At 37.8% G+C, this 27,964-nt stretch overlaps 1 protein-coding gene across 2 annotated transcripts in view; it reads left to right on the forward strand.

Annotated features, from left to right (window-relative positions):
* CPD (carboxypeptidase D) overlaps positions 1–26,841 on the forward strand; it is a 72,300-nt gene extending 45,459 nt beyond the window's left edge. The window contains exons 9-21 of one of the 2 annotated variants that reach the window (XM_017542036.2): positions 440–542; positions 1,160–1,302; positions 2,661–2,830; positions 4,856–5,179; positions 7,706–7,901; positions 9,902–10,037; positions 13,441–13,572; positions 14,383–14,475; positions 14,597–14,661; positions 19,161–19,292; positions 19,881–20,066; positions 20,376–20,475; positions 22,081–26,841. In XM_017542036.2, the coding sequence (XP_017397525.1) occupies positions 440–542; positions 1,160–1,302; positions 2,661–2,830; positions 4,856–5,179; positions 7,706–7,901; positions 9,902–10,037; positions 13,441–13,572; positions 14,383–14,475; positions 14,597–14,661; positions 19,161–19,292; positions 19,881–20,066; positions 20,376–20,475; positions 22,081–22,307 (2,007 nt within the window). In that variant the 3' untranslated portion in view covers positions 22,308–26,841. Of the gene's footprint in view, positions 1–439; positions 543–1,159; positions 1,303–2,660; positions 2,831–4,855; positions 5,180–7,705; positions 7,902–9,901; positions 10,038–13,440; positions 13,573–14,379; positions 14,476–14,596; positions 14,662–19,160; positions 19,293–19,880; positions 20,067–20,375; positions 20,476–22,080 lie in introns of both variants that reach the window. The other variant, XM_017542035.2, reaches the window with a different exon arrangement.
* The last annotated feature ends 1,123 nt before the right edge of the window (positions 26,842–27,964 follow it).

A 27,964-nucleotide genomic window follows, 5' to 3' on the forward strand; every position in this document is an offset into this window, starting at 1 on the left:
GGCTTTATATTACTTGTAATTGCAAGTAATAAATGAAGTCGTCAATATTTTCTTTCTTTTTTTTTTTTTAAGATGGGGTTTCACCATGTTGGTGAGGCTGGTCTTGAACTCCTGACCTCAGATGATCCACCCGCCTTGGCCTCCAAAGTGCTTGGATTACAGGCATGAGCCACCACACCCGGCCAAAGTTGTCAATATTTTCTTACAGAGCACATTTAACTTTGATTTTTAATTACAGATAAGTTCACATAGTGAAAAATCAAAATGGCGTGAAAAGCTATACACTGAAAAGTCTCACTGCTCATATCCCCACCCCAGTCCCACCTCCACCCCTCACACACCTTGTTGGAAGCTACTTTTATTATTTTCCTGTATCTTCCCAGAATTTTTTGATGGAGACGCAAACAAATATAAGTAAAGATTCTTTTTGTTTTTCCAGGAAAATTCCCAGATGTTTCAAGGTAGACCTTGCAAGAATATGTACCCTAATGAATATTTTCCTCATGGAATAACAAATGGAGCTAATTGGTATAATGTCCCAGGTAAAGATTCTTTTATATCAAGGCCTTAGAAACTTGGTGGCCTTTCTGCTTTCCAGATGGTGCTGCTTGTTACTGATTTTAATTTTGAGAAATAATCATCATTTTTAAAACATTGTTTAAATAGTTTAAAATATTTAAATAATCTTTTCAACTTTTATGTTTGATGTACATTGAGGTTTGAGTAAGAATAATGTGCTAAATCTTATTAAAGTTACATTTTGCATCTGGCTATTACTGTGCTAATAAGAAGAGTGTAAGGTATATTTGAACAATTAAACATGAAGGTTCTAGCTATTTGTAATAGCTGGAAGTAAAATGTAACACTTTAATCACTAGAACTTTATTAAAGTGTTACATTTTACTTCTGGCTATTACAAAGAATCTTACTTGTGCTAATAGGTAGAGTGTAAGCTATATTTGAACAATTAAACATGAAAGTATAGGTGTTTTGCTTGTATCACAACCATCAAAGTGCCCTCACATTAACGCATTACTGTTTTTCAGTCAATGCTAATAGAAGATGAATTTGGCTTTTTACTAGGAATATTGCTTACCTTTTGGAATCTGAGCTGTTTAGAACTTCTTCAGAGTGATTAATTTTAATTTTTATCCCTTAGGAGGTATGCAGGACTGGAACTATTTACAAACAAATTGCTTTGAAGTGACTATTGAACTAGGTTGTGTGAAATACCCATTTGAGAAAGAGCTGCCAAATTTTTGGGAACAGAATCGAAGATCTCTAATCCAGTTTATGAAACAGGTGACTATTCAGGAGTGAAGTATGAAATTTCTCCTTAGGATAAAGAGATTTTTGTGTGTACACATGGTTTTTGTGCAGTGATTTTAGAATATACTCTTTAAAATTTCAATTTGTTTTAGTATATTTAACCAATTTGTATATTCCAAGGGGTTTAGTATATTTATCTAGAAAAGTCATCGATGGAAATGAGTATATTTGTATGCATGAGGAAAAGTTGAGGAAAATGATTAAACAAGGTAGTGGTGTTTCATTCTTAGAGGTTAGTGGCCACTTTTTACTCTGTGTTTATAAAAGACCAACGTAAATTGGATACACACTTAATAATTTAACAAGTGATAGAAAGATAGGCTGTGGAGTAAGTGTTTTTATTCTTTTTCTTATTGCCAGTGATTTACTGTGAAATGATTAATTTCCTTTTTTTTGGATATATATGGTGGCTAATAGGGAAAGAGTACAAGAAATGTGCTAATGTTAAATAGGATAATCTGACTAATACTTTGTGCCAGTACATTTCTGCTTTTTTCTTTTTCCTGTGTGGTGTGACATAAAGGCTGTGAGTTTGTTTACTATATTTATAGACATTTTATTCTGAAAAAATTTAAATACCCAAAAGAGTTATGACTACCCAATAATTATTCCTATATTTAGATTTATCATTTTTAACATTTTGTTGTATTTGCTTTATTTTAATGTAAATTTTGTTTATATACACACATATTTTTGACTGAACTATTTTAATATAAATTGCAGGTATGGTATTTTACCCCTAAATATTTCAGCATCTATCTTCTAAAAATAAGGATACTGTCCTACATGCTATCTCTAAATGCTACTATCCTACCCAAGAAAATTAACAGTAATTCTCTAATATTACCTAATACTTAGTTTATATTTAAATTTCCATACTTGTCCCCCAAATGCAATTTTATAGCTATTTTTTTTATATATAGCTGTATTTTATGACCAGGGTCTAGTCATGTTTCATGCATTGCATTTGATTATTATATCTCTTTACTATTCTTTGATCTAGAAGAGTCCTTCCATTTTTAAAAAATTGCCATTTCCTTTTGAAGAGGCTAGGCCTGTTTTCTTGTAGAATGTCATATTCTGAAAAATCAGAATGTGCTAAACTTTAAACAGTATGACTTATATTCTTCACGATAAAGAGAAACAAAGCCTGTGAAAAATTAGCCTTCAGAAATATATTAATGAACATTTGCATTTAGCTTTACTCTGAGCTCCTAAATTCCTGTTTGTTCCATTTATTTGTGTTAACAATCTGTTATTTTGAATATGACCTCACAAGATAATTAGATGATGTTTACTATTGAAATATGGTGTCCTTGTACTTAATCCAGGTTCACCAGGGTGTCAAAGGATTTGTTCTAGATGCCACAGATGGCAGGGGTATATTAAATGCCACCATTAGTGTTGCTGAAATTAATCACCCAGTGACTACTTACAAAACTGGAGATTACTGGCGTCTCTTGGTTCCAGGAACTTATAAAATCACAGCATCTGCTCGAGGGTAAGTGACTGAATGCTTTGAAATTGAGTGCTTGGGGGACAGATAAACATAGCTCCAATCTAGAAGATTCCAGGATGTCCTAGAGAGCCTGTTAAGCAACTTTGAATGTATGGCTGGGAAGTTTAGGGCTTGTTACACCTTTGACTCTCCTTTAGTGGCAGATAGAGTACATGAAAAAAATAAAAAGATTCCTGGGAGAAATATTCTAGTTATTGCTTATTTACTCATTGCGACATGCTTCCAACCCGGACATTAAACAGGACACTTTAGAATACACATCAAATGCTGGTCCCTGTGGCCTTAGGTTTTTTTATTTAAAAGGAGAGTTAGGCCAAAGTAATTCTATAAAGTCAGTTCCAATTTGTAGTAGAATTTCTTGGAAATGTTTTCAAGATAGTTTTTCCTTTAAAAGAGTAACAAAAGTATTAGTTGATGAAGCACAAAGAACATAGAAAATGCATAAAAAGAACGTTTTTCATTCCCTTCATTTGCTAAATAAAGGCAAGCCCAAAGCAATGCAATCTATTTGACATGCTAGTAACTTTTTTGTTGTTGTTGTTGAGACAGAGTCTTTCCGTTGCCCAGGTTGGAGTGCAGTAACACTCTCAGCTCACTGTAACCTCCACCTCCTGGGTTCAAGGGACGCTTGCGTCTCAGCCTCCCAAGTAGTTGAGATTGCAGGCACGCGCCACCATGCCTGGCTAATTTTTGTGTTTTTAGTAGATACAAGGTTTCTCTTGTAGTTTTATCTTTTGATAAGTATAGATGTTACCACAGGATATTTTCCCTTCTTCCTACTAGCTAACTTATTTTTTTTTTTTTTTTTTTTGAGACGGAGTTTCGCTCTTGTTACCCAGGCTGGAGTGCAATGGCGCGATCTCGGCTCACCGCAACCTCCGCCTCCTGGGTTCAGGCAATTCTCCTGCCTCAGCCTCCTGAGTAGCTGGGATTACAGGCAGGCGCCACCATGCCCAGCTAATTTTTTGTATTTTTAGTAGAGATGGGGTTTCACCGTGTTGACCAGGATGGTCTCGATTTCTTGACCTCGTGATCCACCCGCGTCGGCCTCCCAAAGTGCTGGGATTACAGGCTTGAGCCACCGCGCCCGGCCCCAGCTAACTTATTTTTGAAGCGTTAGTTTGAATACCCATTGAAATAAGGGTAAATACATGAACACATTTTAGTTGTTGCCTTTGTTTTTTAATGGTTTCCATATATCTAGTGGTCCATAAATGGATGAGTTAAAACCTCACACTAATGAGTAATGAGGTCTTTTCTGTGATTCTTCCATTTTGGAAGAGTATTAACTAAAGCAGCAGGGGATCTGAGAAACAGGGTGAGAAGGATGTGTTTGGCAGAGAATATCCTCACTTAGCACCTCTCCAGCTTTTCCACCCATAGACCCTGATGGAGGACAAGTGAATTCAAGCTCCAGGAGACATGGGAGTGTCCACTATAAGCACTAAATTGCTTTTAAAGTCATATATTTAATCTTAAAAACCCAGGCCGAGCACGATGGCTCACGCCTGTAATCCCAGCACTTTGGGAGGTGGAGGCAGGTACATCACTTGAGGTCAGAAGTTTGAGACCAGCCTAGCCAACATGGTGAAACCCCGTCTCTACTAAAAATACAAAAATTAGCCAGGTGTGGTGGTGGGCAATCCCAGCTACTGGGTAATCCCAGCTACTCAGGAGGCTGAGGCAAGAGAATCACTTGAACCCAGGAGGCAGAGGTTTCAGTGAACTGAGATGGTGCCACTGCACTCCAGCGTGGGTGACAGAGCGAGACTCTGTCTTAAAAAATATATATATGAAAAAAGTCCATTTACATGTTGTAGTATACCCATGTCTGTTCTTTATTAATGTATTAAAAATAATAAATTACTCAGCGTTAAAATTTTGTCTCTTTAGGAAGATTCATCACATTTATCTCAGGGATTCACATGTTCTTTGCACACCTGTTTTCCCAGGGTTTGGGTACTGTAGCTGCAGGAGTGTGGTTCTGATCTGTCTCCTTTATCATAGGTATCATCCAGTTACCAAGAATGTGACTGTCAAGAGTGAAGGTGCTATTCAGGTCAACTTCACACTTGTTCGATCCTCAACAGATTCAAACAATGAATCAATGAAGGGAAAGGGGGCTAGCACCAGCACCGATGATGCCAGCGATCCAACTACTAAAGAGTTTGAAACTTTAATTAAAGACCTTTCAGCTGAAAATGGTTTGGAAAGCCTCATGTTACGCTCTTCCTCAAATCTGGCTCTTTATCGGTACCATTCCTACAAAGATTTATCGGAGTTTCTGAGAGGACTTGTAATGAACTATCCACATATTACAAATCTTACCAAGTAAGTGTCACTTTCTACTATCTTTTTTCTTTTAAAGAGAGTAAAATCAGCATTAGCCATGTTGAATAGTTATTGTAATTTATGTAGAAATATTTGGGAACTGAATGGATAGAGAGTTGGAGTTTACTTATTTTGCAACAGGTGTTTGCTTAGAGATCTTTTAATAGTGAATCTTGGGAACTTTCAGGAGAATTACTTGTTAGATTAGAAGTCGGTAGCCTATGCCTCCAGGAAATGTAAAATTACTCTTCCTAATAATTATTTTAACTGATTGTAAAACACTTTTCATCACTTAGCTACAGATATATTAATATGTTCTGACTGAATATTATTTAATTTATTTTGCTTGGGGCAAGGGAGGAATTTAGAACTATAAGCTCACCTGTTAGAAATTATGTGTAACTTTTTTAAATTAGAAAGTGAAACCTAGTTGCTGTCCTAATTCTACTCTCTATTCACATCCTCTTACTTGAAGTTTTAGGAACATGTATGATCAAGGGTCGCAGGGAAAATATGCAGTCCTGGCTTATGTAAAACTGATAGCTGAGATAGCCTTTACCTTTACTTTCTGACTGTTGTTCTGCCTTACTTGCACTGTTTCATTTTAGATCTTGTTACAGTTACTCCAAAATTATTACTGTGATGTGTTGATTCCTATGGTTTGCCTATTGTAGGTAAAGTCTTTACATTTTGCCTTGAGCTTATAGTTTTCTGCTGCAAACCTCATGAACATTATTTTTACTTTGTCTTTCTTCAGTGATCCTTTTAATTTCATCAGAAAACTCAGTTTCTCAAATTCTGATTTTTGATGTTCATGGGTACAGAGTGCTACTTAATTTCTTTGGCAATACCAATTACCTTTTTCCTTAACTGATTCTTGAATATTTTTGGCTATTCAGCTTTTAATATTATACAATCTTAGTTCCATAGAGTTCATATACTTTTTTATTTTAAAATAAAACGAGGCTGGGTACAGTGGCCCACACCTGTAATTCCAGCATTTTGGGAGACCCAGGTGGGAGGATCGCTTGAGGCCAGGAGTTCCAGTTTACAGTGAGCTATGATCACGCCACTGTATTCCAGCCTAGGTGACAGAGTAAGATCCTGTCTCTAAAACAAACAAAAATTGGACATTATTTTGCTGTTAGTACTTAGTTGGTTTAATTTTTTTAACCTTCGAATTTAAGACACACTTTTTAGTTAAATATTTTCTCAATATGCCACGCATGCCAGTGGTGGGGCACAAGAGTTTTCACCAACAGGCACTAAGTACCATTTAACAGCATCATGAGAAAGCAATAACTTTTCTGTTAATTTGTCTCAATTTAATATGATCGTATTTTTTCTGTCCAGTTCTTGTAAATCTCCCTTTATGCTAAAGAAAGCAGATCCTTAAGCTTAAAACTCTTGGGCAAGCAGAGTATTTGACCATTGTTTAATTTTCATTGAATCATTATTTTTTTCCCCACTCAATTATTTTTACTGTGAAACTGGTGTTGCATTTATAGTAAAGTACAAAGTGACTTATTTACATAAATTAATTTAAAAAGGGAGGGCCAGGGTGGTGGCTCATGCCTATAATCCCCGCACTTTGGGAGGCTGAGGTGGGAGGATCACTTGAGGGCAGAAGCACTTGAAACCAGCCTCAGCAATATAGCAAGACCCTGTCTCTACAAAAATTTTTTTAAAAATTAGCCAGGCAGCTGGACGCGGTGGCTCACGCCTGTAATCCCAGCACTTTGGGAGGCCAAGGCGGGCGGATCACGAGGTCAAGAGATCAAGACCATCCTGGCCAACACGGTGAAACCCCATCTCTACTAAAAATACAAAAAAATTAGCCAGGCGTGGTGGCACACACATGTGGTCCCAGCTACTTGGGAGGCTGAGGCGGAAGATTTGCTTGAACCCAGGAGGTGGAGGTTGCAGTGAACCGAGATTTCGCCACTGCACTGCAGCCTGGTAACAGGGCAAGACTCCATCTTAAAAAAAAAAAATTAGCCAGGCATGGTAGTGCAAACTTGTAGTACCACCTGCTTGGGAGACTGAGCCTTGGAATTTGAGGCTGCAATGAGCTATGAGCAAGCCATTGCATTCCAGCTTGGGTGACATAGTGAGTGAGACCCTGTCTCCTAAAAATATAATAATAATATAAATAAGGGAGGTTCTCTATGTTCATACATACTTAATTATTTCTGTAATAAAATTTAATTTGTGAGTTGGTACAAAAGATATATATTAACTAAATAGTAGTATAGATTATAGAAGATAGGGCAAATATTGTGATGATTGTATGAGAACGACTGCATTTGGGAGGATGCTAAACTAAATCATCTTTTCTAAATCTGATATCTTCTATTTGACATTCTTTGGTCAAGGAAAACTAATTTTCTTAAGGTTTTCTGATGCAGTGATTCACTCTTTAAAAACTTCTTGTGTTTTATTTTCATTTCTATTTTTAAAGTCCGTAAGTCAACATTAACATAGTACTTGATTACTTGCTGATTTTTTGTTTCTTGTTTTTGAAAGTTTGGGACAGAGTGCTGAATATCGTCACATTTGGTCCCTTGAAATCTCCAATAAGCCCAATGTATCTGAGCCTGAAGAACCAAAGATTCGTTTTGTTGCTGGTATCCATGGAAATGCTCCAGTTGGAACTGAACTGCTTTTGGCTCTGGCAGAATTTCTCTGCCTGAACTACAAAAAGAACCCAGCTGTTACCCAAGTAAGAGAATAGACAGGGTTGACATGCTTTAAAAGGAAAAAGCTCAACATTAGTATCAGGCCACCATTTTTAAAGTTTTTAATTTACTGCTAGATTTTGTCAAGTTACTTGTAGTACATTATGAACTTTACCCTTCAAAAAGGAACCATCTTTGTAGTATATACTCTGTTAATAGTGTCTTTCTATTGTATTTCCTTGTTTATCTTAAGAGGCATACAGGAAAGAATACTAAAAATTTACATTCAATTTCCTACTCCTTCATTTAATAGCCATGCTACCCTTCCAGTCTTTATTCACCATTCTTTACTTTTTGTTTTGTTTTGGAGATGGAATCTTGCTCTATCACCCGGGCTTGACTGCAGTGGCACAATCATTGCAACCTCTGCCTCCTGGGATCAGCTCACTGCAGCCTCCGCCTCCTGAGTTCAAGTGGTTCTCCCGCCTCAGCCTCCTGAATAGCTGGGACTACAAGTGCCCACCACCTCACCCAGCTAATTTTTTAATATTTTTAGTAGAGACGGGATTTTGCCATGTTGGCCATGCTGGTCTCAAACTCCTGACCTCTTGTAATCCACCTGCCTTGGCCTCTCAAAGTGCTGGGATTACATGTGTGGGCCATGGTGCCTGGCCAGTTCTTGGGCCATGGCACCCAGCTAGTTCTTTACATTCTAACTTGAGGGACGTCCATTCTAAGTTACTTATAATTAGGACACTATACTGAAAAATCTAGTGAAAGACTAGTTTTTCAATATAGTTTTCCTTTTCATGAAATACATAAAAAATTATTGGACATCTTGGCTGCTAAGAGATTTTAGAAAAAACAATGGTATTGTCTACTTTAGCCATCCATAACTACAGAAAGAACATTGACTAGGGTGTGATGGCTCATGCTTGCAATCACAGCAATTCACAGGACTGAAGAGGGAGGACCACTTGAGGCCAGGTGTTTGAGACCAGCCTGAGAAACAGAGTGATATCCTGTGTCTACAAAAATTTTAAAAATTAGCTGGGCATTGTGGTGCAAACTGTAATCCTAGCTACTTGGAAGGCTAAAGTGAAAGGATCACTTGAGCCTAGTAGGTCAAGGCTGCAGTGAGCTGTGATTGCACCACTGCATTCCAGGCTGGGTGACAGTGAGACCTTATCTCAAAAACAAAACCAAACAAAACTTTGACCCAGACGCTTGGTCATGTATGATTAAGCAACCTAGGTTGCCTCAGAGAAGGGAAGGAAAGAGTGCAGCCTTCTAAAACACACACTAATTGGCTCTGTCCATAGTGGACTTAGGAAAGGGAAAAAGAACTGGTATTTATTGAACACATAATATGTGCCAAGTAGTTTACCACATACTTTATATACCTCATTATATCCTCCACCCTGTGATGCTGATTATCTCCATTTTATAAATGTAGAAACTGAGGCAGTCGCACAGCTAGAAACTGGTAAAACTAGAATTTAAACCCAGTTGTGTCTACTCCGAAGCCCAGAGCAGCTCTGCCTTGCCAAAGCAATTTTGGAAAGAATTGATGTCATGATTCGGATCAGAAGGGACCTGTGTAATTAGGTGACATGAACTTAAATCACACTGATCAAAAATTATTTTTATCACCTTCCTTTGTGGGACAGATGCTCTGTGTTGGAAACTTACTCAACTCTGTCATTAGAGCACAAAAGCAATCATATATAAATGAATAGGCATGGTTATATGTCAATAAAACTTTATATGTAATAGCAGGCAGCAACTGGATTTGGCCTGTAGTTAGTGGTTTCTGATCCCTTTTCTTAGTCACTGGGAGGTCTCTGGGAGCATTAGCTGTACAGTAGTTTTTTGCTTATTTTTAATTTGAAGCAAAAGGAAATTTTTAATTCATTTATTTTCGTTCTTCCTTTTAAATTAACTGTGTGTAGAATAAACAGTAGACTTTCCATTTGCGGCATGGGAGGGTACCTGTTGATTCTACATACAGCTAGTAACTCATTAATTTCTGGTTCTGCTTTAGTTGGTTGACAGGACTAGGATTGTGATTGTCCCTTCACTAAATCCAGACGGGCGAGAGAGAGCACAAGAAAAAGACTGTACTTCAAAAATAGGACAAACAAATGCTCGTGGCAAAGATTTGGATACAGACTTCACAAGTAAGACTAATTTTTAGGCCATTAAAGTACTTTGGAGATAATTTTCTGTTTGCTAGAAGATTGGTTGATCCTATTTTGTCAGTGAGCAATGGAGTAATTGGTTGATCCTATGTCAGTGAGTAATGGAATGCTTTCTTGTCTGAGTTATGAATGTAAGGTATAAATGAATACAGACATGCAGGAAACTTTTTAAATTTTTCTCCTTTATTATTTGCAAATATAGTTAAAGTTTTTCATAGAAATTCAATCAGTAATATTGGGATGTTTCTTCACTAGTTGTGAAGAGATGTGTTATCCTCTCTCCTCACCCATTTATGTGTATACACACACATATTGATTTAGAGGGCCCTGTTTCTTATTTACTTAAATGAGATCACCAACTGTGTGGATTATTCTGTAACCTTTTTCATTGAATATATATCATTGACACCTTTCAATTTCAGTATTATAGATCTCTAACCTAACATTTCTTTTTTTTTTTTTTTTTTNTTTTGAGACAGAATCTCACTCTGTTGCCCAGGCTGGAGTGCAGTGGCACAATCTCGGCTCACCTCCACCTCTTGGGTTCAAGTGATTCTCCTGCCTCAGCCTCCTGAGTTGCTGGGATTACAGGCACCCACCACCATGCCTGGCTAATTTTTGCATTTTTAATAGAGATGGAGTTTCACCATGTTGGCCAGGCTGGTCTTAAACTCCTGATCTCAGCTGATCCACCCACTTCAGCCTCCCAAAGTGCTGGGATTGCAGGCATGAGCCACTGTGCCAGGCCCAACATTGTTTTTTAATGGCATCTATAATGCCATTAATCTATGACGGTACTCTAATTTATTAATCCATTTTATACTGATAGATATTTACTTTATTTCTGATTTTTTGCTTTTGTAAACAATGCTGCAGATAATACCCTGCTTTCTGAAACTCTCATTTTCTTCCAATGATAGTGTATTTGTCTGTTTTCACACTGCTGATAAAGACATACCTGAGACTGGGAAGAAAACAAGTTTTAATTTGACTTACAGCTCTGCATGGCTGGGGAGGTTTCACAATCATGGCAGAAGGCAAAAGGCACTTCTTACATGGCAGCAGCAAGGGAGAATGAGAAGAAAGTAAAAGCAGAAACCCCTGATAAACCCATCTGATCTCATGAGACTTATTCACTATCACGAAAGTAATATGGGAAAGGCTGGCCCCCATGATTCAATTACCTCCCACTGGGTCTCTCCCACAACAAGTGGAAATTCTGAGAGATATATTTCAAGTTGAGATTTGGGTGGGGACACAGCCAAACCATATCATTCTGCCACTGGCCCCTCCCAAATCTCATGTCCTCACATTTCAAAACCAATTATGCCTTCCTAACAGTCCCCCAAAGTCTTAATTCATTTCAGCATTAACTCAAAAGTCCACAGTCCAACATCTCATCTAATACAAGTCCCTTCTGTCTATGAGCCTGTAAAATCAAAAGCAAGTTAGTTACTTCCTAGGTAAAATGGAGGTACAGGCATTGGGTAAATACAGCCATTCCAAATGGGAGAAATTGGCCAAAAGAAAAGGGCTATAGGCCCCATGCAAGTTCGAAATCCAGCAGGGTAGTCAAATCTGAAAGTTTCAAAATTTCTTCCTTTGACTCCATGTCTCACATCTGGGTCATGCTGATATAAGAAGTAGGTTTCCATGGTCTTGGGCAGCTCTGCCCTGTGGCTTTACAGGGCACAGGCTTTCTCCCAGCTGCTTTCACGGGCTGGCGTTGAGTGTCTCTGGCTTTTCCAGGGGGCACGGTGCAAGCTGTCAGTGGATCTACTACTCTGGGGTCTGGAGGACAGTGGCCCTCTTCTCACAGCTCTGCTAGGTGATGCCCCAGTAGGGACTCTGTTTGGGGGCGGGTGTCCAAGCATTTCAGTACATCTTCTGAAATCTAGGTGGAGGTTCCCCAGTGTCAATTCTTGACTTCTGTGCACCCACAGTCTCAACACCACATGGAAGCTGCCAGGTCTTGGGGTTTCCACCTGCTGAAGCAACAGCCCGGAGCTGTACCTTGGCCCCCTTTTAGTCCCAGCTGGAGGGGCTGGGATGCAGGGCATCAAGTCCCTGGACTGCCCACAGCACGGGGACTCTGGGCTCAACCCATGAAACCACTTTTTCCTCCTGGGCCTCCAGACCTTTGATAGTAGGGGCTGCCCAAAAGGTCTCTGACATAGCCTGGAGACCTTTTCCCTGTGGTCTTGGAGATTAACATTAGGCTTCTTGCTACTGAGGCAAATTTCTGCAGCTGGCTTGAGTATCTCCCCAGAAAATGAATTTTTGTTTTCTATTGCATAGTCAGGCTGCAGATTTTCCAAACTTTTATGCTCTGCTTCCCTTATAAAACTGAATGCCTTTAACAGCAACCAAGTCATCTCTCTCAAGTTCAAAGTTCCAAAAATCTCTAGGGCAGGGGCAAAACTTCCAGTTTCTTTGCTAAAACATAACAAGAATCCCCTTGGCTCCAGTTCCCAACAAGTTCATTGTCTCCATCTGAAACCACCTTATTGGTCATATCACTATCAGCATTTTTGTCGAAGCCATTCAACAAGTCTCTAGGAAGTTCCAAACTTTCCAACGTTTTCCTGTCTTCTGAGCCCAACAAACCGTTCCAGCCTCTGCCTGTTGCCCAACTCCAAAGTTGCTTCCACATTTTCGGGTATCTTTTTAGCAATGCCCCACTCTATTGGTACCAAATTACAGTATTAGTCTGTTTTCACACTGCTGATAATGACATATCCAAGACTGGGAAGAAAGGAGGTTTAATTGGACTTAGTTGGGGAGGTTTCACAATCATAGCGGAGGATGAAAGGTACTTCTTACATGGCAGTGGCAAGACAGAATGAGAAGGAAGCAAAAGTGGAAACCCCTGATAAACCCATCAGGTCTTGTGAGACTTACTATCACAAGAATAGCATGGGAGAGACTTGTCCCCATGATTCTGTTACCCCCCACTGGGTCCATCTCACAACACAAGGGAATTCTGGGAGATACAACTCAAGTTGAGATTGAATTGTTGATACAATTCAAGTTGAGATTGATATATAAATAACCTATCAGGTAGGTTATTTATATGTTCCCCAAATTATTTTGTAAAGCAGGATATGTGCATCCTTTTTGATTTTTCCAATAAGATTTTTCTTTAATTTGCTTAGCGTCGTTAGTATATATACATCCAGAAGTACATAATAAAACTCAGACTAACCTACCTTCTGTAATGTATCTTTCTTGCTTGACATAGTAGATTATGGAAAAATAAAATATTTATCTATAAATTTTTAAAGTTAACATTTTGATTGTATTCAAGTAGAGAATATTTTCTTAGATACTCATATTAAGATTTAAAATTTGATATTTTATATTTGACTTTTCTCTTTTTTAGATAATGCCTCCCAACCTGAGACTAAAGCCATCATTGAAAATTTGATTCAAAAACAGGACTTTAGTCTTTCTGTTGCCTTAGACGGTGGTTCTGTGCTAGTCACATACCCTTATGACAAGCCAGTACAGACAGGTATGTAGAAGGTCATGTCATATATATACTATTTAAGCTTAGGTAGCAAATTCCAATTAAGTAATGTCCTTTTCACATTTTTGTAAATGGTGAGCATTTGAGCACACTCTGTGAGCAAATTACCAACCAAAGAAGATGGTAGATACATCAGCAATTCTGTTACTTGGAGAAGAGAGCTCAGATCTAATGGCAGCCCAGCTTTATTGAGTCTAGCTATCTTGTTCCATCTATTCCATTTAGTCCACAAGCATGGGGACCCTGGGCTCAATAATTATTGAGCAATTAGTATGTCTGTAAATATTGAGAATATAAAAATGAGAATGACACCGTTTCTGCCTCATGAAACTCCTATGTAACCAAATACTAACAGTACAGATTTGGCTTCCATTGCTTTAAACTTTGACTAAGTGGTTGCACCTTATGGTGAGTTAAACAGTTGCTTGTTTAATCTCTGTGGGGTCGCAGTATAGTTTGGGTGGTTTTCAGTGCACCTTACAAAGAATATTGTTATTAGGCTACGGTGTCCCAAAATACAGTAAGACATACCAAAACAAGTTAGTATTTTAGTGTGATAGTCTGTTATGTAAACTCACCATTAGTACCTTTTAAAGTAAGGAGGATATGTGTCTTCTTAGAGTGATTATCTTGGGCTAAACAAAACCCTTTAGGGTTAATTATAATAACATTATACTTAAGTGGAATGCAAAATTTATTAGGAGAAAAAGATGACTTGTATTCATGAAGATTAACTTGGGGAAAAAAATTGTTTGGATTTCTCCATTGACTTCTAAATTTTTCTTTCTGTAGTAGAAAATAAAGAGACTCTGAAGCATTTGGCATCTCTTTATGCAAATAATCATCCATCCATGCACATGGGTCAACCCAGTTGCCCAAATAAATCAGGTAGGTGTTTTCCATACTTTTTGTTATTGCTGTTGTTATTGTTGTTGTTATTGTTGTTTTTGTGGGGAAGGGAGTTCACCTCATGGTCTTCTTGATTCTACATCTCTCAATGCTTTTATAGATGAGAATATCCCAGGAGGAGTAATGCGTGGAGCAGAATGGCATAGTCACCTGGGCAGCATGAAGGTATGCTTTCTAGAACATGCTGGGCGTGATGTCTTATGGCTATAAGCCCAGCGCTTTGGGAAGCCAAGGGAGGCAGATTATCTGAAGTTGGAAGTTCGAGACCAGCCTGGCCAACATGGTGAAACCTCATTTCTACTAAAAAATACAAAAATTAGCTGGGTGTGGTGGCAGACATCTGTAATCTCAGCTACTTGGGAAGCTGAAGCAGGAGAATTGCTTGAACCCAGGAGGCGGAGGTTGCAGTGAGCCAAGCCGAGGTCACACTACTGCACTCCAGCCTGGGCAACAGAGTGATACTCCATCGCAAAAAAAAATAAAAAATAAAAATAAAACAAATAAAACAAATGGAGTTTATGAATACCAGCCATTGAGTGCAAGAATAGGTGACTTTTCTGATATTGTAAAGTGAATGGCATCTGCCTCATGGCTTTCTTGACATGTTTAGCCCTTACCTGACAGTACTTTTTTTGGTCATTTTAACCATTTTTAATAGTACAGTTTAGTGACATTAATAAATGTTGTACCCCAAAAACTATATCTATTTCCTAAACTTTATTTGCCCCAGACAGAAACTCTATACCCACTAAGCAGTAACTCCCTATTCCCTTCTCCCATGGCTCCTGGAACCTCTGTTTACTTGCTGTTTCTATGAATTTGTCTATTCTAGATATTTCACATAAGTAGAATCATGTAATATATTTCCTTTCAGTTAGCATAATGTTTTTAGGATTCATCCATTTTGGAGCATGTATCATTACTTCATTCCTTTTTATGGCTGAATAATACCCTATGTTTATGCCGCATTTTGTTAATTCATGTGTTGGTGGACACTTGGATTTCTACCTTTGGGCTATTGCAGATGATGCTGCCATGAACATTAATATTGCAAGTATCATTGATGTCACAAGTATTTGTTACTTCTTTGGGGTGGATACCTAGGCCTGGTTATATTGTAATTCTTTTTCCCTTTTTGAGAAACTACCAAACTGTTTTCCACAGCAGCTGCATCACTTTATATTCCTTTCCAGCAATGTCTGAGGGTTCTAATTTTTCCATATCCTCTCCTCACCAACGCTTATTTTCTGTTTTTTGTTTGTTTGTTTGTTTGTTTGTTTTGAAACAGAGTCTCAATTTGTCGCTCAGGCTGGCGTGCAATGGCTATGGCTCCTTTGCGGTTTATTGCAGCCTCAACTTCCGAGGCCCAAGCGATCCCCTCACCTCAGCCTCCTGAGTAGCCCAAGACCGCAGGCATGCACTACCATGCTGGACTAATTATTTTTAAGTCTTTGTAGAGACAGGGTCTCCCTCTGTTGCCTAGGCTGGAGTTCTTTACATATTAATATAAAAGGCCGGGCGTGGTGGCACACACTTGTAATTTCAGCACTTTGGGAGGCCGAGGTGGGCGGATCACCTGAGGCCGGGAGTTAGAGATCAGCCTGGCCAATATGGTGAAACCCCATCTCTACTAAAAATACAAAAAAATTAGTTGGGTGTGGTAGCAGGCACCTGTAATCCCACTTCTTGGGAGGCTGAGGCAGGAGAATCACTTGAACTTGGGAGGCAGAGGTTTCAGTGAACTGAGATCACACCATTGCACTCCAGCCTGGGCAACAAAAGCAAAATTCCATTTCCAAAAAAAAAATTCTGGATACTTTGTATTCTGGATATGAAATTCTTATCAGATACATGATTTGCAAGCATTTTCTCCTAGTCTGTAGGTTAGCTTTTAAATTTCTTGATTATGTCCTTTGATATCCAATGTTTTTAATTTTGATGAAATCCACTGTATCTGTTTTTGCTGTTGTTGCTTTTGCAGTTGTTGCCCTATCTAAGGATCTGTTGCCAAATCTAAGGTCATGAAGATTTTCCCCTAGGTTTTCTTTTTGTTTTTTTTTTTTTGAGGGCAGATAGAGGTGAGTTGGAGGGGCAGGGTGTGTGGCCCCACCATCTCCCCTTCCCTGCTCCCTGCTGCCTATCTCTGTGTTTTCTTTGAAGAGTTTTATAGGCTAGGTGCAGTTGCTCAGACCTGTAATCCCAGCACTTTGGGAGGCCAATGTGGGTGGATCATTTGAGATCAGGAGTTCAAGACCAGCCTGGCCAACATGGTGAAACCCTGTCTCTACTAAAAATACAGACGTTAGCCAGGCTGTAGTGCTGTGTGCCTGTAATCCCAGCTACTCTGGAGGCTGAGACGGGAGAATCGCTTGAGCCTGGGAGGGGGAGGTTGTGTTGAGCCAAGATCTCGGCACTGCACTTCAGTCTGGGTGGCAGAGTGAGACCTGTCTAAAAAAAAAAAAGAGTTTAATGGATCTAGCTGTCATATTTCAGTCATTGATACAGTTTATTTTGATGTGGTATGAAGTAGGAGTTCAACTCCATCTGTTTGTGTATAGAAATTCAGTTGTCCCAGCACTGTTTGTTGAAAGACTATTCTTTCCCCATTGAATGGTTTTGGTACCCTTGTCAAAAATGAGTTTACCTTAGATGTGTGGCTTTATTTCTGGACTCTCAATTCTATCCATTTGTCTACATGTTTGCCTTTATGCCAGTATCACTGTTTTGATTAATGTAGGTTTGTTGTAGTAAGTTGTAAAGTTGGAACATGTGAGTCCTCCAGCTTTATTGTTTTTAAAGATGGTTTTGGCTATTCAGGGCCCCTTTGTCATTCTGTTTGCATTTGAGCACTGGCTTTTCTTTTTCTGAGAAAAGCGATGTTGGAATTTTGTTAGGGGTTGTGTTGAAACTGTAGGTTACTTAGGGTAGTATTGACATCTCTACAATATTGTCCTCCTTTCCGTTTATTTAGGTCTTCTTTAATTTCTGACAGCATTGTCCATCCACATCAAATGAGGTAGGAGTTGTTAGCAGATGGGTGGTTGGCTGATCATTTTATTCACATGTGCAACTAGAAAATTAACTTCATTCCCATTTCTGCCTGTTTTCCCTCCTTTATTTGCTCAGAACTTACTATACTGGGAGGCACTTTGCTGTATTAGTAATAAATAAAATATATTGTCTGGCCTATTGTACGAATTAACTGTGTTACATAATTGATTTGATCTAGAAGAGAGCAACTCTCAACAAGCCATGAGAAATTAAAGACACAAAAGATTATATCTAGTCAGAGACACAGCCTTTTCTCTATAGAGGAGATAGCAGTTAGGGTGCAGAGACGCTGAAGCAGAACATTCCAGAAAGAAGAAGCAGTACCTAGCTACAGTCTAATTTAGTTAGAATATGGGGTGTAATTCAGAGCTGCAGGTTAAGAATGGAAAGAGTGCTTGTTGTTTTGAATGTTTTGTTTTAAAAATGGGAAGCGGCCGGGCGTGGTGGCTCAAGCCTGTAATCCCAGCACTTTGGGAGGCCGAGGCAGGTGGATCACGAGGTCAAGAGATCGAGACCATCCTGGTCAACATGGTGAAACCCCGTCTCTACTAAAAATACAAAAAATTAGCTGGGCATGGTGGTGCGTGCCTGTAATCCCAGCTACTCAGGAGGCTGAGGCAGGAGAATTGCCTGAACCCAGGAGGCGGAGGTTGCAGTGAGCCAAGATCGCGCCATTGCACTCCAACCTGGGTAACATGAGTGAAACTCCGTCTCAAAAAAAAAAAAAAAAAAAAAAAATGGGAAGCTATGAAGTTTTGAGCAGGAATAACAATATTGGCATGATCTGAGCTATGCTATGGGAAAACTAATCTCTAAATAATTAGTTAAGATAGTTTGGAGGAAGGAGAGACTGGTACAGGGAGACTGGATCGGAATTGTCTAGACAAAAAGTAATGAGGGCCTAGATTATGCTAGTGGCAAGGAGAGTAGAGTCAAAGATGACATTTTAGAGATTCCATACAGGTAGAATCAACAGGAGTCAGCAAATTAGGGATGATAGTGAGATAGAGAAGTCAAAGACAAGAGGTTTGTTTCATGGCTATGTGAGAAAATGAGTTAACACCATTAACTGAGGAAAAAGAACAGATTTTGGGAAAAGGTAGTAAGTTGGGTTTTTAAACCTGTCTGCACAGGCAGTTCCTGTGCCTTGAAAAATGCTGTATTTGCAGGGAGTGGATATTGTTACCAGCAGGGGTCCAGGTTGAGGGTATCAGAAGGCTGATAATCATTCTCTCCAGAGTTCCGAGAACAACTGTGACGTTTCTGGGTTTAGAGAGAAGCTGACCCTCTTCTGCATGTACTCATTCATTCATTTCTTCAGCAAACCCAAATAAACCCCATCTACCGGGCACTACTGGGCAGTGTGGGAAGCAGTGAAGATAGGACAGTGAATTCGACAAACCCCCTGTCCTCAAGGGTGCTCATAGAGTTTGTGACTGATTATAATATAGAGAGGTTTATTTATATTTGTCATAAAATGCTTTACAGATTCTTTGTTTACGTCACCTAGGTTTTCTTTTTATTTCACTTATTCCATTTGTTGTATTACAGAGCCTCATTCTTTCTTTTACTTATTAATTTTCACACATTTGATTTTGAACTTTTTATTCTAGGATTATAGCGTCACCTATGGCCATTGTCCAGAAATCACAGTATACACAAGCTGCTGCTACTTTCCTAGTGCTGCACAGCTTCCTTCCTTGTGGGCAGACAATAAGAGATCTCTTCTTAGTATGTTAGTGGAGGTGAGTCTTTTCCTTTTAACTAGGAGCAAATTCCCAGGCATATGTTCAGTGAAAACCTTTATCAAAACATTGTCTTTTACCAAAAATTTATATTATTTATTTTAAATGTATATAGAAAGAAGAGTTTTGGTCATTTTATGTTTCCTAAATAGATGCCATTTATTCACATATTTGGAACCTGCTATAATTTAGGTAATTTGACCTTGCAAGATGCTGCAGGTTCTTTAATTTGAATATTAGAGAGTTACTGGAGTCAGTATACCATGGTGGGAAGGAAATCATTCAAGGCATTAGAAGATTGAGTTCTAATGCTTTAGGCTGTGACATGTCAGAGTTCTTTTTTATATCCAGCTCTGTGACCCTGAACATTGAATCAATGGCAAACAAGGTCAGAGTCAGTAGGAAGGGAAGAGAATAAGCAGGCCATAAAGAGTTTTGTGTTTGTTTGTGTGTGGTTTTTGTTTGATTTTGTTTGTTTGTTTGTTTGGTTGGTTGGTTGGTTGCTTGGTTTGGTCACGCCTCGGGCTATGCCTTTAGAATGTCGGGCATTATAACAACGTAGATTTATATTTTAAACATTTTTTTCAGGTTCACAAGGGAGTTCATGGATTTGTTAAAGATAAGACTGGAAAGCCCATCTCTAAAGCAGTCATTGTACTTAATGAAGGAATAAAGGTACACACAAAAGAAGGAGGTTATTTCCATGTACTCTTAGCGCCAGGTGTCCATAACATCAATGCCATTGCTGATGGGTACCAGCAACAACATTCACAGGTAAGAAACTCAAATTGAGTACTATCATGTAAATTTTTTATTCTTAATAATACTTCTATTTTATTTTGAAACTCTTGTTAGAAATCTTGAGGGGAATAAAAAAATTAACAGTGTGACTGCCTATTGATTATTATATCTTGTTATCCTTATACCCCTTGTCAACAAAAAGGGAAAATTTTCTAGCATTTTGTATACTTTAGATGGCAATGCATCATCTGCTTAGTTTGCTATATGGCCCCTAAGAATGTAGCAGGGATATAGTACACCTTAAGCAGATTTTGTCATGATTCTTACCCTTTCCCCTTCTAGGTCTTTGTGCATCATGATGCAGCTAGTTCTGTGGTGATAGTCTTTGACACAGATAACCGGATATTTGGTTTGCCAAGGGAGCTTGTGGTAACTGTATCAGGTAAAGACATCTTGATTTTTAGTAGTAAAAGTTAAAAACAATCTTGACATTCAATCTGAGAGTGGATCACCTCCATAATTCTGAAACTAATCACTTGTCTTCTAATGTCTTCTTATCTAAATGTGATTTTCCTGGACCTCTGTTCTCCCACATGTTCTCATGGCTTGCCCCTCTCTTTCTTCAGGTCTATACTCAAATGTCACCTCCACAGAGAGGCCTTGTCTTATCACCCTAGCTACCCCTGTCACTCTCTCTACCCTACTTTTTTCCATTATAGCACTTGTTACTAGCTAACATTATATCATATATTTGTTCATTTATTTGTCTAAATTCAATCTCTCCCACTAAAACATAAGTTCTGATAGAGTGAGAAATCTACCTGCATCCTCAGAGCCCAGAACAATGGTTAGCACACAGTGGAACTTAATGAAGAGTAGTTGAATGAATGAATGATTTGCTTTATATTAAAGTCATAAGTTCCTAGGACTTTGACTTATATTAGTACTGATTTTTCAAGATCAGAAAAGAGGAAAGAGGAAATGTTTGTTTTCCCTGGAGCTCATTCATGTCATTGCTTGGATTACTGAAAGGTTAGGAAGAAAAAATATGGGGTAAAATGAATACTCTGCTATACTGTATCTATTTGATACAAAGAGCCTTAGTTTATTTCTAAGTGCAACTTGGGTGAGGCAGAAGTTTTATTATAGGGTGCCTGTGAGAGAGCCCCTTTGTAGAGAGAAAGTAGTATATTGGAAACATGGCCCAGTCATAGATCCTGTGTGATGTGTTTAAAGAGTTCTTAGTTTGCCTCAGATAAATGTGTGAATAACTTACTAGTTAAAAACAGGAGCTAGAATTCAGCCATGGTTTAAATCTGGCTCTGCCACCCATTAGCTATTGTGAACTTAATTTTTATTATTTTATTATTTTTAGTTTCTAACACTTTTATTTTGGTAATCTTATATACAAATTTAAAATAAATGAGGAGATTTGGATGAAATGAAAATGTACTTGGAAAGTAGAATAGAAGTCATAAAAACCAGGTTGCAGAACAGTAGACACAATATAATGTACATGTACATGCGTAAAGAAAGATCTGGGGCCAGGCATGATGGCTCCTCCTTGTAATCCCAGCACTTTGGGAGGCTGAGGTAGGCGGATCACTTGAGGTCAAGAGTTCTAGACTAGCCTGGGCAACATGGTGAAACCCCATCTCTACCAAAAATAGAAAAAGTTAGTCATTTTTTCTATTAACTTTGTTTCATTCGCTGTAATGTCCCACCATGTGGTGGTGTACTCAGGAGGCTAAGGTGGGAGGATCACACACACACAAAACATCTGGTAATTAAAAATGATCTCTGGGTAATGGAAATGTAAAGATAGGAGGTTTTTTGGTTTTGGCTTTTGATAGTTTTGCTTATCTGTATTTTTAAATTTTGTATATTGTACATATACTACTTCTATAATAATAAAATGTTGTTCTTAAGTGCATGAAATAGAAATAAAATAAATGAGGGGTATATTGTTAAAAGTTCCATTGTAAGCAGCTGCTTGTTCATATCCTTAAAGTACAATATCACCCACATGATGGTTTTTGTTTGTCAGGTGCTACTATGTCCGCATTGATCCTAACAGCTTGCATTATTTGGTGCATCTGCTCAATCAAGTCTAATAGACACAAGGATGGCTTTCATCGGCTCAGGCAGCATCATGATGAGTATGAAGATGAAATTCGTATGATGTCAACTGGCTCCAAGAAGTCCCTCCTAAGCCATGAGTTCCAGGATGAAACAGACACTGAAGAGGAAACATTATATTCTAGCAAACACTGAAAAACACATTTTGCATATCTCCTAGCATATGTACCAAGGAAAATTAGAGTTCCTCTTGGGCGAACACTCCATTAAGAAGAGAGACTCTCTTGCTTCTTCAAAGAGCTTTGGGAAGTTAAATTGCTAAATTTGTATTCTCTGTGAATTTCACTGGCAGTTTTGAACTTCCCTTCCTTAAAGTACTCTTAACCTTAAAAAACAAAATCTGATTTCTATTTATGCAGCAGAGATGGAATGGCCACTTTGTTTTTCTTTTTAATTTAAGATGAGCTATTTGGAGCTTATGTAATAATGGCATAAAGCCAACTAGGGGATGTTGTATTTTGCACATCAGGTGTTTACTAGTGGCTTTAGTATTTTTCTTTGTTTTAAATGCCCAAAAGAATCCAGAAACATTAAGGCAGGGACAGCAGTCAGAATCGACATAAAGCTTTAAAAACTCAAGGTTTTTTCAACCTACTGAGGAGTACTTTTCTCTAGTTGTTAAATAGCTGGAGTTTCTCTTATTCAGGTTTAATGGAGGTTGAATTGATTTTTAAACACATATAACAGTAGGAAATGAATAAATGGGCTTCTCCATTTAGCTTTCTACCTATTCCAAGGCTAGATTGGAACTGGTAGACTATGCTGTAAGCAGGATTTCACTACCTCTCTTTTAAGGTTTAGCAAACTTCTGGATAGCCCATTTTAAGGGAGAGCTTACTGACTTTGTTGTGAAAGATCTAAATGTCCACTTCAGTGAAGCTGAGAGATAGATCTAGCAAAAGCTAAAACTCATGTTGCCTATCTTTTAACTTGGTAAAAACCCACAGGTGCTGCTGCTTTTATCTGTGAAGCACTAGCTTATTCTAGGAATGCCTGATTCTTTAATATTGCCTAAATTGGAACCTTTTTCTAGGTTGCACACATGGTTTTCAGATGACCCAGCCATCTACAAGATCTGAATTCTACTAAAAATATCTAGAAACGTGGAAGAGACCTACTTGCACATTCTTAACCTGTATTTGAACACAAAATATCTATACTTCATGCTCCAGCCCAAGCCTGTACCCTGTAATAGCATACTATTATTGAAATTGCGTGGCTGGTCTTGTTCACATAGGCCTCTGGGAGTAATTTGGTTCTTTGTCCTAATGTTTCATTTGACAGTCTCTTTTTGATCAACCAATATTGCTGAAAGTTCAGTCAAACGCTTTTAAGATAGCTCCCTCCATTGAAAAAAAATGTAAACTATGACTGCTGAGTGATAAAACACTGTGGTGTGAAAGTGTCATCTTCACTGCCAATCAGGCAAGACCTGAAAGATTTGCATTTTATTGTGTCTGTCTTATCATGCAATGGAAATGATGCTTTTTGTAAGTATGCATCTTACCAATGATCTAATGGTTTAATACCTTTGAATGTTTTAATGACCAAGTTGCTGCTGAACTTATACTAAATCAGGGGATCAAAAAACTTGCTCTCATCTTCTCAAATTGTATTCTATATCCATTAATGTATCAGTTATCCTAAAGCCTTCATGTGGAGTGGTTTACTACCTACCTAGGTCATTCAATCAGATTTTGTGAGGAATGCATTCAAAGTGGCTTTATAAAAAAAGATTTTGTTTAGCAAGAATAATGAGGTCATGATATTTGTTAATAAGTATCTGTGATAAATCAGTGGTTCAAGGTTAAGCCATTCTGGTATTAGCAACTGTAAATTCTGCCACCTCATACATGGAACAGAGCTTGTGGGATGCTAATAGTTAATGAATATACATGATTAATTTCTTCTAATAATCTCTATGTTTTCTTTAAGGATGGTGGTATATTGCTCTTTTTCAGCTTTATTTTTTAAAGTACAGTCAGGAAACCAACAAGGGGCCTAAAAGTGGCTGGCCCTGCTTGGGACATTACAGCAAATGAAGCAAAGTTAATGTGAGAGGCTTTGCTTTGTTATCATTGGTCTTCGCTAGAGGATACCTTTTACATTTACTTCTTTCTTGGATCAAATGTCTTTAACTGTACATCTCAGTGGCTCGAGGCCATGCCTTTTAAGCATGTGTAAAATTTTTGAAGAAATGAACGTACAAATAGTTATTTTAGTAAAATTTCCTGAAAGAAAAACCAAATTCTGTGATAAATCTTGATCTTCAATGAACTTTTAAATAACGCAGTTAGCTGGAAAACAAGACTTTCCCAGCTTGTGTTACCTAGAAGCGTGAATGTATAGGATCCCTGACTACTAAGACTATATTCTCAGCCCTGACATGTCTTTTATTTGTGGATCTAATCTAATATTAGAACATATTAACTGCTTACGGCATTCACTGAAGCCATATGGGATGGGGAATGCATTTCTTCAGTGTTTCTCTGAGAGACTTTTAATTCACTTGGAGTTATGGAGGCAAGTAAGTATCATAGTATTAAGAACTTTACCCAAATCTAAGTTGTGCCTTTCTTTACTCACAAGGCATGGGTTTTGTCCTGGTGATCAGTTTGTAAGCCTTCTTCCTTCCCTGCTCATTAATAAAAGCAAAGTGATCGAGTAGGTAATGTTCAAAGTGTCTACCTGTGTACATGTACTTGTATTGATTATGTAGTTCAGTAAGATGTGCCCACGTCATTTCAGAAAGAAAAACCCTTTGGTTCTGATGCATTTTGCTGAACATTTGGGTAGTGAGTGGGACCCTATCAAGTTGAGGAATGCTTGCAATGCTCATTGAAGGGATTTGCTTTGGAACTTTGTCATCTTCCAGAAAAGAAACATATTGTATATTTGGCCCAGTGTGATTGATTGCTTAATCTTTGGTAACTTTTACTTGAGTGGGATTTGCTGAATTAATGACTATTGAATTTAAAATTAATTATGAGTCAACAAATAAATAAAAGGTAGTGTTTATTCTGAGCTTATTGTGTTTCTGAGCTAACACCAGGTTACTCAGTAACCATGACCTGCTCCTCCATTTCCATTTATTTTCAACATTAAAAATAGTTTTATCTTGTTGTTGCCAGAAATGTGCTTGTGCCAGGTTTTGTTCCTGCTTTGTGAAAAGCTTCTTGTAGTGAATGCTGTAATAGTGCCCTACGTTACGGTTTTCTTGCAGAATTGTTTTAACAGTGACAATCCAGCATTTCCACTATATTTTTGCTTTATTGTTATTGCTAAAAGTTCCACTATAATTGATGTTCAGTGATTTTCCATAGCAACTTTTTAAATAACTCTTTAGGTTTCTGATTTGTTTTAACTAAAATTTTGGAGGGATGATTGGAGTCTTTGGTTAATGTCAACTGAACTTGGATTTCTAGTTCATGAAGAAATCTCTCCCAATACCCATTTATCCTATTTTTAGCAATAATTCATTAATTATTCCACTTGATTTTTAGAATATTGTCCTGATTGATTTTGATTTGAGAGAATACATTATGAAATTTGAAAGTAGGTTACCATTTTGAGGCAGTTGGATATAAATTATGTAAATATATATGTATGATTATGATTTTTATAAAAGGCGCAACATGAGTGTACTAACTACCTTCCATGCGGCCATGCTACAGATTTTCTGGAGGTATGACATAATGGTATTTTTTAATGCTCAGATTAAATATCAACTTTTCACCTCTCCGATTTTTCTAGTGATACTCCCGGTTCTAGAGCAATCTACAGCTGTTTATAATGAAGTGCCCAACACCCATTCATCTCAAGTGCTTCAGTCTTTGGTTTATGTCATGCACTGTGCCTTCAAAATGAAATTTTTAAAAGGGACTTTAAATGAAGTTGCATAGTAGTTTTTAAAAGTCAATGTGTAATTTATGTGAAATCTAACTGTAATGAGGTCCTTTCTGTTTTTTATATGTAAACAGATCTACTAATCCTGTATAAAAGTTATTTTATGATGTTTGTCTTTCTTTGTGTTTTGTCTCATAATCTTTTTTTCAGATGGAATAATCCAGAAAAAGTTATAGGTCCAGTTTGAAAGTTATTTAATTTTTCTACCTACACTGGGGGAAAATAGAAAAAAATCGTTTTCTACCTGTACTAGGGGAAAAATATGTACCAGAATACAGGGTATCACCTATGGAATGTTTCTGTATTTATGAATTGACTCAAAAGAAGGCTTCGTTTCTGAGATCACATTATATGGTAGCCACAATTTTCTGTTTGTAGCTTGGCTAGATTGTTACATATGTTCAATCATTTCACAATAACAACACAAAACTGGTCATTGAAAGATTTTATGTACCCATTTTAAACTTGCTCATTAAAAATTTGGTCCTTTTTCCAGGTGAGGCCCAGTTAGAATAATGTGTCCTGGCACTTTTAGGCACAGTGAAGATGAATTCAATATCCCATTTTCATTCAGCAACAATGTGTTACTGCTACCCTAATAGGAACTGGGAAAGCAAAGTTATATAAAAAACAGACTCTGCTGACAAAGAACTCATAACCCAAACCAGAGAAACAGAAATGGAGATAAGTTATACTTCAGTAGTGATTGGTTCATCTAAAAGTCTCTGCTGTAAAGGAAATAAAGCATAGAGGTTTGAGCATGGACTTTGGAGTTGGACCAATCTGTGATTGATTCTTGGCTCTGCTACTTGCTTCCGATGTAACCTTGTACAAGTTTCTTGACATTCTCTGAGCCTCGGTTTCTCTACTGGTTAAGGAATAATCCTTCATAGGATTGCAGTGGAAAGTTAAACAAAATAATGTTATCAAACGGCCCAACATCATATCTGGCTTGGAAATGAATGCTCATGATAACCAGCATCATTTTCCTTCATATGCTGTCTTCTTACTCCTTTGAAAGAAAGTTACTTTATCAAATGTATAAACAAAGGTCTGTTTATAGATGATCTTTTTAATTTATAAGAAATTCTGAGACACAAATTCCAAAAAAAAAAAAATATTTGTTATGTGGTTCAATCGATTGTCTAAAGCATGGCAGTAAAGTTTTATGCCAAAATGCTTTATATTTGTTTTTAAATGAAATTAAGTTGTATTTATGCTTTGTTAGTGAAAACAGCCTTACTTAACTGCTACAGGAAGTGTGAATAGTGATAACGGTTCTTTTTCTTTCAATGTTTGAAATATTTTCCTGAATTTTCTTAGTTTTCTTATACCTGAATCAAGAACCCTTTTGGTTTGTTTCATAAACAGTAATCTAGTCATTATGTTCAGTTTTTCAGATTTCTAATAGCTGATTGTTCTCAACAAAGTAAACATGACTGTCAATGCTAATAGTACTCAATTATGAATAAGTGCCATTGTGTCAGTCTTCATGTCTTACTCTCACTTAGAATGTCAACTGATTCTATGCTGTTTATTGCAGACCTCAGATAAATACACTATTAATTATTACCCACAACTTAAAAGCAATAAAATCAGTAGATAAAGCCCAATTTTAACTTTATTTATAAATTTATTTTATTTATTTATTTTTGAGACGGAGTCTTACTCTGTCTCCCAGGCTGGAAGTATAATGGCGTGATCTCAGTTCACCACAACCTTTATCTCCCCGGTTCAAGCGATTCTCCTGCCTCAGCCTCCCAAGTAGCTGGGATTACAGGCGCTCGCCATCACACCTGGCTAATTTTTGTATTTTTAGTAGAGACAGTGTTTTGCCATGTTGGCCAGGCTGGTCTGGAACTCCTGACCCCAAGAGATCCTCTCAC

The sequence above is a fragment of the Cebus imitator genome, unplaced genomic scaffold, assembly GCF_001604975.1.
Source record: "Cebus imitator isolate Cc_AM_T3 unplaced genomic scaffold, Cebus_imitator-1.0 Scaffold140, whole genome shotgun sequence".
Classification (NCBI taxonomy): Eukaryota; Metazoa; Chordata; class Mammalia; order Primates; family Cebidae; genus Cebus; species Cebus imitator.